We start from the raw sequence: 12919 nt of genomic DNA on the forward strand, positions 1-12919 counted from the left end.
CTGGTTGTGGCTCTCCACAACCACTTGTTGGACTTGTCACTCCAATTCCACAATCCCATATTGCTGGGTGGACTTCCAAATTGTCACAAACTGACGATTTGTCTGTGTGACCAACAACTGATAAGAGCATTTGGTTAGACAAACTAGCAACCAGTCTTAAATGAGGAGACGTGTAGAGTTGGTGTGATTGTGGTTCAGTTCACATACAAGCCACATTAAGGTAACTTTGGAGGGTTGTACTGCAAGACTGCATCAGCTGGCATCAAAAACACAAGTGACTTTCAGGCTCAGTTTCTTGGACTCCAGTGTCAAACTGTCAGACTCAGCTTTCGTCAGTCTAAACTGTTGTTTAGCATGTCTTGAAAGTAAGCATGTCCACTGATACAGGAAGGTACAAGAATGGAAATATGTGTCTTCTAAGTAGAGAATATTCCTGGCATTATATCAATCCTACTCCTCTTCTCTCATATTAATATCAATATTAAAGAGGACATAAGGACATAACACGTACATGGATTTCCAGATCTATATTGTTATTATGAGGCTCTAGGGAATATCTTTGCGTACAGTTGAAAAAAAACCCTCCATATTTATCTTATACTGGCTCTTTATGCAGCCCCTCAGTTCAGGCTGTCTGAAACAGACCATTTCACCTCCTGTAGTCAGTTTCACATCTTTTTTTCATTCTTTAACCAAAATATAAACCTCCCAAATACATCTGTACATGTTCAAGCCTGAATCCAATCCGAAATAGACAACACCAACAGCCTGTGGAACAACCTTAGCAACAAGGCTACGGAACAGCTGTTTGTGAGCATGTGTGAATGATCTGACATCAGTTTGATGGGTAAGCAGAGGTAACTGCGACGAAACGAAGCGTTGAGAGCAGGCTGAAGCCTTGGCTTTAGTCTTAAAGGCAGATTTTTTACATACGTTCACCTCAGGTTTTGGAACTTTGACCATGTTTAACATAGACATCTGACTTATTAACAGAATATAAATGTCAGAAAATCACAAAAAACATGTTATGTCCCCTTGAATACAATAATCAAGAATGTAGTGGAGGGTATCCAAAGTCAACTACATCTTTATCAACTGCATAGAGAATGCACACCCCTTTTCACCTAACATGAGCTATCAATTCATTACTTAATAACTGCTAACAATCTAACAGAAGGGGCCATTTTTTTCTGAAAGATGTAAGAATATGTGAGGTTATTGTTTATTCTGTGATGACCTACAATTATTGTCATAGTTCCCCCACCTTTTAATTCATTGCTAAATGTGCACACACTGATGGATGGATTACATAATGACCCAGAGCTGTCAGTAACCATGAATTACTGCAATATGCAAACCAGTTCTTACTTATCATGATGGCTGGGCCTTGAGCGCATCTTGTTGCAAAAGCAGTGCAGCGCTTTCACTCCTCTATTTTTATAAATAAATTGTCCCTTTAGGTCACAGAACTCCCCTGAGTGACATGTCTGTCTCTTTATGGAGATGACCCATGCCTGCTGAAATATTCCAGACAGTTTTAGCGCCTCTAGTCTTCCATTACAAATCACTACAGTCAGCATTTACCAGAACGTCCTGCTGTGGGGCCAACTGCCAAGTACATTTTTCACCATATCGATGATATTGTGTGTTCCCATAAGTGGTGAATGCAGGTGTTTTGGTTCTCACAGCGTCAGTGCCTGGGGGTGTAACAACCTCACTGCTGCATCATCTAAAGATGTTACAGAATGTGTTTTTCCTGTCAAATGAGATTGTTTTACTATGCTCTACTTTACATCTGAAGCTAATAATGATGCGCTACTTGTGCTGACCAGCAGGTGGAGAAGTTTTCATGGACTCTTCCACCCTTCAGCCCCCATCCCTGTCCCTCCTCTGTCTGTCTCAAGCTACCCCTGATGAGAGGAGTTCCTGCACAAACTTCATTCCTCTCCACAGAGGGAGAAGACATGTTGGAGACTTAACAGAGGCAGGACAGAGAGAGAGAGAGAGTAGAGAAACAAAATTCTCAGACTGGACTTTTTTCTGTTGTTGGATTATTTCTCTTCAGGGTCTTCATGTATTTTCATCTTTGCATCAAAATATATGGGTGTGAAAGTTTGTATGTAAAGTGTAAATGTGATTGCAGTTGCTTGTAGAAATGGATACATCTTTTGCAGTGAGCTCTCATCTCCTGGCCCTTCTACTCTCTCTTCATCTACACTTCCACCTTCTTGTTTGGGCCGCAATGGATTCCTGCTATGACGAAGAGGGCACCATAAGCCGTTGCATGCCCAAGTTTGAGAATATTGCCTTCAATCGAACTGTGGAAGTATCAAATGTGTGTGGTTCCCCACCTGAGGACTACTGCATGCAGACGGGCTCGACACGCTCATGCCACTACTGTGACGCATCAAACCCAGAACTGAGCCACAATGCCAGCCTCCTGACAGACTTCAACAGGAATGAAGAGCCCACGTGGTGGCAGAGCCAGTCCATGTACTATGGTATCCAGCACCCCAATTCTGTCAACCTCACCCTTCACCTGGGTAAGAGCACAGCAGCACAACTTTAGTTCAGTCTGACCTCCAGAAGCCTTGAGTCTGACTTTCTGCAACTTGCAATGTTGTTTGTGGCTGAATGAGCTAGGTCAAGTATGTTCTCAGGGTTCACCTGTGGTTTCTGTTCCTACTATGTTCTATGTTGTCTTTGTTGTGTATTTTCATTTTCAAGTGCTTGTAAGCTTTTCAAGTGCACACTGTGTCCAGGAACAGAAAAGATTCTGAAGACTTTAATACAAAACAGCTGTGTGTAACAACACACGATTTGTATTATGCAGTTGCGGCTCTGAGCTGTCTTCATAAAAAAGACTTTGACCCAGACATAGCTTAGACTTAGAGTATTTGTGAGCGCATAGCCGCAAGGGCATGTCTAAGAATTTTGGGGGGTTTAAAGTGGATGAGGAGGACACACAGTTGCATCTGACATGCCTAGATAGCAAGTGAGTGATGGCCCAGTGTTGGCTCATGTTTACTTTGATTCAGCCCACATACCGCCACAGAATATTGGTGATGAACCCTTTCGAATCTGGCCGCCAGCATACAGTCACAACTCCTGCTGGTGAGACGATATTTCAGCTAAGATATGGGCCAGAACAAGACTAGAACACTGCCACAACACATTGTACATAAAACTATGTTTCAAGCATGATTCGGTCCAGATCATGGCAACAGCTCAACCTTTATGTTACCCTTTTTACCGTGAAAGCCCTGCTCAAACAATTCAACATTAATCTTCTGTGTTCTCATTTCAGCAACTGTCACAATACACTCCAATAGGTACTACTACAATAAATATACAATTGACTTTTAATGAAACAGAAGCTGTTTCATATTTTAGAAGAATTCCAGGTAATAAGCAGTTGATAACCTGCAGAAAAGTTTGGCAGAGACAGGCCTATGATAAGGAAACAAGGACCAATTGAACCAATTAACCAGACCAAATATATAAAATGTATTTGGAATTCAAAAGATACACTTACTTTTCAGGGAGGTAAATTTCATTAACCCCTCACCCCCAGCCAGAGTCAATTTTTGGATAGCCAGGGACTTGGTCAGCAGGTCTACTGTCACTTGAAATTATGCTAATTGTCCCTTTACTTTGGTTAAAGTTTTCATAGAACTTGGGAGACAAGTTCCTCATAAATGCACTCTACTGAACTACTGAATGCCTAAAGAACAAAAGAACTCCAAAGAACTCTAGAACTCTTTGGTTGGATCAGTTCCACCCAGGAACACCCAGTATAGTTCAAATTGGACACCATTTCTTTAGGTCAATCATATTAGGGTAGAGGTTAAGGAAAGACTCGAGCTGTTAAAAGACCAGGCAAGGTGAGAGACCTGGCTTTAGGCATTTTGTCAAAGATGAATGAGAAAAGCATCAGCTAAGAGAATCAGACTTCACTTGATATGTGTTGAGAATTCGACAGGTCGTAACGGTTCAAAGCAATGCACCACCCTTATACACTGCGCTATGTCTGTGTCAAGTTTTTAGGAGTGCCTCTATCATGCGCGTTTTTCCTTTGAAAAATTGCATTGCTCTCACTTTTTTGTGCACTGGGGGTACATATTTACATGTGAAGACATTTCTCATTTCACAAAATTTTATGAGGCCAGCTTGAGCCATTAGCATCATTATCCCATTACCATGCTGCAGAAAACTGCAGAAATAAGTAACAGACCACATTTGTCACCTAAACTGAATTAAACGGTGGCGATTAATGTTACAAAGCATTAATACAAATCTTTCTATGAAATTACCTTTCCCTCCTCCATTTATTTTCTGAACTGTGTGTGTGTGTGTTTGTAACAACATATACAGGAATTTGGAGGCCACTGAAAGAATGTTGCTGTGGGTCTCCCATTATTATTGAACAAAATGTTATTATTTTATACATATATAGTAAAGTACATTACATATAATAAAGTCAATTTATTCTCACTTTGAATACAGATATTGAAAACAGCATTTCACATAGTACACTTTGCAAATAACAAACAGCATAATGTCCAAATACCAAATATAGTATCAAATCAAGAAAATCAGCAGTAACATTTCTGTTTTGTGCCATAGGCATGTTGTAAACAAGCCAGCAAACCCACAACAAATGCACATAATGTACACAACCAAGCCCTACACCTTTATTTAATCTTTTAAAAAAGCTTTCTTGTGTCAGAGTTATATGAAAAGATCATCAGCACTCTCATGTCTGTCTGCCAGAAGATGGATACCTTAGCTTAGAAGAAAGATGTTGGGTTATGTACGGGATTATTTCTTGGCCTGGTGCACTTACTTCCTAGAGTCTTGGCATCACTGTGAGGGTGCCAGGCAACTAGCGGAGACTGAAGGAAGTCACTGCACCCAGCCAAGAAATAGTCTGGCACATGAAACCAGGTCGGTTTTCCAGTCTTGTTCTCTTCCAGTGGCTCCAGCTTAGTATTTAACAGACAGATAGGGGAGTGGTCTAAATCTTCTCATCTAATTCTCAATGACAAAGCAAATAAGAGGATTTCCCCAAATGTCAAACTATTTCCTGAAGTCTTGAATAATAAATTGAACCATCAAAATTCTGGGTGGAAATGTTGGATTTGAAAGGTTGATTTGTGACATCAATACAATTCAATACAAGCTAAAATGGTTTTAATCTTTGTGTGGTTATGATGATATTAGAGACAGGGTTATAGTTAAGGAGAACCTTTGGCCTGCACTACTAGCTAGCAAATAGTTGCCTATTTACACATCCAGCAGGTACGGAGCAACATTAGTTGCTTACTCTTGTTTTTTAGGGCTTTTTTGTTGAAAACAGCAGCTGCGGTCATAAACAATGCTATGATAGCTGTGAGTGAACCAAATAGCGCACTTGCAGGCCAGAGAACAAAAAACAATGAGCTCACCTTAAATATATCCTCTGTGTATATGTGTGTATAGGTGTGTGTGTGTGTGTGTGTGTGTGTTGACTTCCAGCAATCTATCAGGGAAGGCAGCTCCTGTTCAAAACTAGACATTTTCTTGACAGGTCAGGTCTCTTCACCCTTCCTCTGTAGGTGGAGAGTGGGCACTCCCTGTCAAAACGCTCTGCTTCAAAGGAACAAGAGAGAAGGACAAAATGATGACAGAAGTTGAAAATGTCAGAGCTTTGACCGTAGAGGAACTGTTATATCACGTTCTCAGAAAGCAAGAAGTGCCTCTGTCAAACAGAGAATATTGATTTCCAATGGCAAATAGATGTTTGGCTATGTTTTGAGGATTTGTTGTCTATAATCTTGGGCTAGTTCTTTTCCTGGAGAAAGGTGCCAGTGTGGCTGCTGCTGCTGCTGCTGCAGAGGTATGTTCGGTGCTGTCTGCAGAGTTTGTTATTCTTCAAACATTCCCAACACCCACAAGTCTGTCTCCCTTAGACTAAATTGACCTTTGCTCCCTCTGTACTACCTCCCAAACACGTGTTTTTCTATGCCTTTGGATCCACCTTGGCTCAGCATTCTTGAAAGAGGGATGATTATATTTTCATAACACAGAATTTTATGTAACTGAATATCCTTACATTTTGTGTGTGTGGCATCACTTTGGTACAAATGAAAGCTCTGTGATCCATCTGGGGTGCTGGTGGGGGGTGCCTTCGACGTTACTATTTGCCTCTCCAAACAAAACAAGCTCTCTCTGAAGGGAATACAGGGAAATGCTGGGATGATAAACACAGCAGCAGGATGGAGGGACACATATTGCAGCCAGGTCAGAGTGGGTCTGTGGAAGAGTAGAAAGAAAGGGGGGAGTCGGGCTGCTTCAAGGGGAGTAAACAAAACATAATGAGGAAGAAGGGAGGGGGAAAGAAAATGCCGGGTGGTTTGCTGGTGAGGAATTGGGGTCAGGTTTTTCCCACAAAGACTTGGTGAGAAGCACACACATTCGAACAGCACACATTGATGTCTGCAGCTGGTTCTCGTTCAGCGCTGTCAAAGAAAACCAACATCCTGTCTCAGATGTAAAACAATGATAAAAGTCTGCCACAGTTAGCATGACACTCTCACAGCTAGATTATAGGCTTGCATATGAAACACAATTCTCTGTAAGAGACTAATCTATTCTATTTCATTCCCAAACTTCGAGACACAGCACGACGACAAGATAAATCCACTCATCCGTGTATTTGCTGATCACAAAAATCTGAGTTCGGAGTAAACAGATTGTAAATATTGAGTCTACAGTACATCTGGTGAGTTTAGTCTCAGCCTGTCTCAGTCTGGGCAGATGAGAGCAGCTGTGTTAAGTTGACATGGATGACTCTGAACAGGTCAGACAGCACGCAGCTCCCAGCCCAAGTAGTCTGTGTCCAAACAGTCTTTTTATGACTACACAACATAAGCTTTGGTTTGATTTGTGATGGCACAAGATGCTGGATCAGAAAAAAACGCCTACAACCCTGTAAAGACGTACTTGTCTTAATTTTCAGTGTTCAAAGACCTGCCACTTGGTGAACAAAGAGAAATTTTAGCTTCAAACGGAGCTGTCCAAACTGTGAAAATAAACGTATGAATTCTATCTGCGGGCATATTTTCTCTATAGGTATTTTTTGTTATGTCATGTTAAATCATCTCTGTTGTGCCTATATAAATGCTAATGAATACATTAAGTATGCACTCCTGAAAGAGGATGAATCACGAATCATTAAACATTATGCATAAAAACATACAAATATCCTTTGTAATTAGTCTGCATTTCATCGAGGGGGGGGATATCCAACAAATGTTTCATCCTCTGCCACTTTTATGTTTTTTGCCTCTGTCCCAGCAGGGCTGAGCTCACCTCATGGAGGGAGTAAATGAAAGCTAAATGATCTTAGGGCTCCTGAAGGAAAGATACCATTAGAGATTGCTGCAGAGACAAGAGACAGTAATGCCTAGCTCTGACTTGGCAGAGAAAAGCAACAGATGTCATTATGGCCGTACCAGTGGATGGCATCCCTCTATGAATGTGCAGAGCGGCTGAGACTTGGTATCTAATGATGTAGAAAAAAAATCCCCATGAGAGCAATGAAGAAGTCTGTTAAGAAAGCTTATACATGTTACTTATATGGTCTCAATATGACTTCCATTTGTATCTGTGCAGTTAATCCCCCCTTCAAGTTGCACAATATTTGGCAGATTCTAAATGTGTATGAATTCTTAGGAAGTATGTCTCTACAAGTGTCCTTAATATGGCTTCAAGATCATTGTTTGAAGTGTCCACAGTGAGTAAACAATGGAAGGAAATGGCACCACTCAGTCAAAAAGAAGCATGGATACTTTGTTTGCATTGAGATCAGGGTAGAAGATGTCAACTCTCCTACAAAACCAAATAAGGACAACAGCTATGTCACTAATCAATATACATTGAGAACCATCTGAAAAAGCTTAATAATTTTGCAGGCATAAATATTCAAAAAAAGAGTATGCAACATGCCAAAATGCATTCTTTCCTAAGCCTCCTTCTCATTTAATTAAACATGTACCTACGAGACTCTTCCCTACTTATTATGCGCCTTCAAAAATTACTTTACAGACATTTCTTCAGTAGCAGCAAGCAACACCAATTACAACTTAGTCAGATCTGCTAAATCCCCCCAACACCAACTCAAATGAAAATCTGGGTGTATCTTCTCATTTGCTGCAGGTCTCTGAGTTGTAGAGATTGTGCTCTGAAACCCATTTTCCTTTTTCGCAGATTGAAGTTGAATAGCTGTTTTTGGGGGAATACAAATCTATGAAAAATCCTTCTCTCTCTCTGTTTCACTCCTATTTCCCCCCAAATGGCCGATGTACCACTGAAAACTCACCTCTGATGTGTTGCTCAATCAATGACATGTTTAATTCTGTGCCATACTCAGCTCCTTGTGACACTCATTAGTGTTTTGCTTGTTGGATCAATCACTTTTCTATTGATCAGATTGGGTGTTTACACTACAAGTGTTGCATCAGACTGTATTCTAATCAGCAATACAGGCCCTTTTCCCCTCTGAGTTTGCACTCATTGCCCTATTCTGTCCTACAATTAATGTAAGAAATAAGACTTTTTTTTTTTGGTCTTTTTCCCTTTGACCTATGTTTCACTTCTGGGGCCCATTATGATCCGGATAATGAGAAAATAATCCTGGGTATTCTTCTACACTACTCCTGCAGGGATGACATTCATTTACCCTGCACAGAGGCACGGGAAATTAAGCCTATCCCCCATTGTTTTCCTTCTTTCTATAATGCAATTATGCTAGTTTTTTTTCTTTGCTCCTGGGCCCTTAACTATCACCCCACAGTATTTGTCTCTTATAACCAGCCCTGATCTAACTGTTGTAACGACAATGGATCTAGTTCTAACAGTAATTCTTTCAGTGATTCTATTCAAAGCTAATCATATCTGTTTTCCACAGGGAAGGCCTTTGAGATAACCTACATACGATTGAAATTCTACACCAGTCGGCCGGAGAGCTTTGCCGTCTACAAACGTACAGAGGAGGATGGGCCCTGGTTGCCGTACCAGTATTACAGCGCCTCTTGTGGGAAGACCTATGGGAAGGATGCAAAGGGTTACCTTCGCCCAGGAGATGATGAGAGAACTGCTTTATGTACAGATGAGTTCAGTGATATCTCCCCCCTCAGTGGAGGAAACGTGGCTTTTTCCACCCTGGAGGGACGTCCCAGTGCATACAACTTTGACCAAAGCCTGGTGTTGCAGGTGAGGCCTCATTTTTTTTATGTATTGAGGGTATGAGGGAGGACCGAAAAAAAATTCCCAGCACTTCCCCCATTCCTGAACACATTTCCTGCAGTCATCTTTTGTCACTGTGTCCAGAGCCTCCTGTGATTCTTCCTGGATTTCTTCCATGGTGGCAAAACTTCTCCCTTTGAGTCCAAATGATAGTTTTGAGCTGTAGGCATACGCTACCTAGCGGCAAATCCAAAAACCACACCATAATCCCATGCTATTGATGGTTTCTGGGCCCCCCCTCACATTTCATGGTTGACATATTGGCTCTACTTTCATCTGTTACCACTCACTTTACAGAAAAATATAACTTACTGGAAAGCTTTAACACTTAATTCTAATCATACAGATTTTAGCTGTGGCAAAGTAAATATTAATTTTAAAAAACAAATAAATACAAAAATAAATAGAAGAGACTAATGTTTTATGTAGATCAAACATGAAAAACAACTGATTACTTAATTAAATTTCAAAACCTTGATGACAATCCATTATGGATGTTCAGATCCTGCTGGTGTTGACCTTTCCAAGATTTTCTTCTAGGAAATTAATGTCTTAATTTGAGAATGGGAACAGATTTCTTCAAGAAATGCTTTATTATAGCCCTCCAGACACAAGGGCTCAAATACATAGATAGCAAATTGTAACAGAGCTGTATAACTTGAGATTATTACTGCATGTGATGCTCCCGGCCTCCAAGCGGGGAGCATCCCTCCAGCATAGACTGGATCATCAAAATCTCTCCACTCTCCAACACTTTTACACTAACAAACATACCTTAGTTGCATACATATACATGCATGCCTTCAAGCCTTTGCAAAGCAGCTGAAGGGAATCTAATGTTATGTTTAGCTCTGATTAACATTGATGAAGCCTTGAGAGGGCTGTGCTGAATTAATGGCAGCCTCTTGAGAGAGAGTCTGGGAGGGGTGGGCACAGTAAAGTGTGGCTAAAATGAGTAAATAAAGCACTTAATGCTGCCACTCCTTTTCCTTTGACATGAGTATGTATGCGTGCATCTGTCTATGCGTGTGCTCTGCATTGCTACTTAAGTGAAAAAGTTTCTCGGGTTATTAATTACTTAGGATCTTAACTGTCATGTTTGTGTATATCAGAGGCTAAATCTGCCTTGAGGTGAAAGTCAGTACTGTATGCAACAGTATTCCCAGGTCTCAGCATTGCTTAACGTCTAATGGACCAAAATATAGAGGTAAACTTGCCACAGCAAATTAAGTAAACTAGCTAATTAGAGCAGAGATCAGGAGAATATATCATGATGCTCCATACAGTATAACACACATGTACATATGTCTGGTTAGAAATAGTAGTATATCAGTATATTTTCTATTTTCAATGCAAACTGGTATTGGGAGAAACATTTGGTAAATGAAAATTGGTAAATATAACCAGCTATCAACTTCTCAGTCACATCTAGAAATCTGCACAGAAATTTCAGTGATTCTGAAAATCCAAGGGCTCATCAGTCACCCGTCTCCTAGAAATTATGTTTATATACTAATTTATTTTGCCAAATATATTTTGAAGAAAGCATGATTGCTACCTGGATTACTTTCAGTTTTTTTCAAGTGAAGGAAGTTTTACCTTCTTTTGTGCCACAACAAAAGCACTTTGGTTAAAGCTGCATTAAATCATTTTCTTGGCCACTTGGCGGCAGCGGAAACAAGTTGTGGACACAACACTGACATATCAAGTCGCTAACTGTGTCTGTTTGCTGTTTGGTGCTGAGCAGGTAGTGTAAAGTAGATTTTTGGAGCTTTTTTCTCTAAAAACAGCTGCCTGCTGCAGCTGAAAACAACAGAGAGCGCTGAGAGTGAACCAAAACAGTAAAAATGCAGCTGGACAGCTTAACATTGAGCTGAAACTCCCCATAAAGCTTCATAAAAGCCGAGGGGGGCTGTAGAGTTTGTTGATAATACTCTGTAGCTTCATCACTACAAGCAATGCCTCTGACAGAACACATTGTAAACCATACTTTTTCCTTAACTTTAATCAAGCACTTTGATTAGCTAAACATTACCATAAAATTTTATGATATTTGTAGGAAAAAATAATGAATAACGTTGTCAGTAACATTTCTCTCAGAAAGTATTTGCTGTATTTGTATTTGTAATTTGCCCTTCAGAAGGGAACATGCTGTTGCCATGTTGCTGTCATTCAAAGCCGAGAAATCAGCAATAATACAGTGAAGCTCACTGACTGAAGAAGATGGTGGCAGAAGTGGCATGATGAATAAACCTCATTCAAAATCTAATTAATTGTTTCTTATAAAAGCCCCACAGCTACTTCTATAATGTGACTGACAGGATGTGCTTCTTTCTGCTGTCCCTTACACTTTCTGCATGTTGCTATTTTTATTCCCTGTCTCTACAACAACCAAAATAACAACAACAACAACAAATTCCTGATATATAGTGATATGCAGTGGAAACATTTTCAATAATAACCCTCAATTAAGTCCACAGTCACGGCTCCCCACCTGCTATGTGCAAAATACTCCTCAGGACAATGATAATGATAATGTGTTCTTCTGTCTGACCTTTCTCCTAAAATGTAGTGTGGAAATAAGTCTGGCAATGCAACACTACCACATCTGTAAAGGAAGCTGTCCTCCTCCACATCATTAAATAAGAAATATCTTTTGGAATATATGTGGAAGATATGCAGTGTAACCCTGCATAACCATAACCCACACCCACATCTATGAAGAAAGCTATCTTCCAAAACCTAATAAAGTAAGAATGAGGGAGTTTTTGGAGAATATGTGTTGTTCACAGTTGACTGTATGTGACTGTTATAAATGGATTTAAAGATGGTTTAGCTATAACCAAATCCCAATATCTCTCCCCAGCTCTCTTTGTGTTTTGAAACTCAACTGTGCACTATGTTGTGTTTCAAATCTCTGAATGCAACATTCAATGGAAAACTGAGGCATACTGGAGTATATTCACTTAAAAAGTGAATAAAAGCTGTTTTGTAGAGGTTATATATAAAATAAAATTGCAGCATGATACAAAAGTTACTTTAAACTTCAAATAATGACATTTGTAATTTGAGGAGAATTCATGGTGACAGCAGCATTGTTTTATTTGCACTTCTAAACATCCCTAAGATGAATGATTTTAGAAAGAAAACGTGTGGTGCGGCTGAGAGGCCCTTAGGGCTACATATGGTATCTCTGCACACATACCCTAACCCCACCCCCCCCCCCCCCCCCCTCACCCTAACACACACATGCTTTCTGTGCCGGATGCTGTCTCCTCGTAAAACCTCCTCTCTCATCAACTACAGCACTTTGAATGGGTGACATCTTTGCAACCTCCTGCAGAGTAGAAAGAGGCAGCCTTCCTCAAGAGTGATCCCATTTTAAAAGGGGAGAAGATGGAGGACAGACAGCAGTGGTGAAGCCACATCGGCTCTCTAGCATTTGCTAAGCTGCACTGAGCAGCAGGATAAAGACATTTTCTCCTCATCTCTGCTATTTGAGGTCCCCATGCGTCTACAGCAAGTGAAAATAGAAATGAAATGCACTATTGGATTATCTTTAGCGTTGCTATGGGCTGGGCACATTGTGTGGCAGGCTACTGTCAGAAAGACGACACACAGCTGCATGAAA

The 12919-nt window shown here is 40.4% G+C and overlaps 1 protein-coding gene and 1 long non-coding RNA gene across 3 annotated transcripts in view; one reads left to right on the top strand and one right to left on the bottom strand.

The window, feature by feature from the left end:
- The first annotated feature begins 1038 nt into the window (after positions 1-1038).
- Positions 1039-12919, top strand: part of lamc3 (laminin, gamma 3) — a 108502-nt gene continuing 96621 nt past the window's right edge. Inside the window, exons 1-2 of the mRNA XM_044334291.1 lie at positions 1039-2543; positions 8951-9255. Coding sequence (XP_044190226.1) covers positions 2156-2543; positions 8951-9255 — 693 coding nt within the window. The 5' untranslated portion in view covers positions 1039-2155. The remainder of the gene's footprint in view (positions 2544-8950; positions 9256-12919) is intronic.
- LOC122968806 lies at positions 2453-3686 on the bottom strand. Of its 2 annotated transcripts, none has more exons than XR_006398893.1 (3): positions 3536-3686; positions 3048-3108; positions 2453-2539 (listed from the first exon to the last, which is right to left on the bottom strand). It is a non-coding gene; the product is annotated as an uncharacterized LOC122968806 (long non-coding RNA). The 2 variants fall into 2 exon arrangements; XR_006398894.1 differs by having other exon boundaries at positions 3048-3111.

Source organism: Thunnus albacares, chromosome 18, assembly GCF_914725855.1.
Source record: "Thunnus albacares chromosome 18, fThuAlb1.1, whole genome shotgun sequence".
In the NCBI taxonomy this organism is placed as follows: domain Eukaryota; kingdom Metazoa; phylum Chordata; class Actinopteri; order Scombriformes; family Scombridae; genus Thunnus; species Thunnus albacares.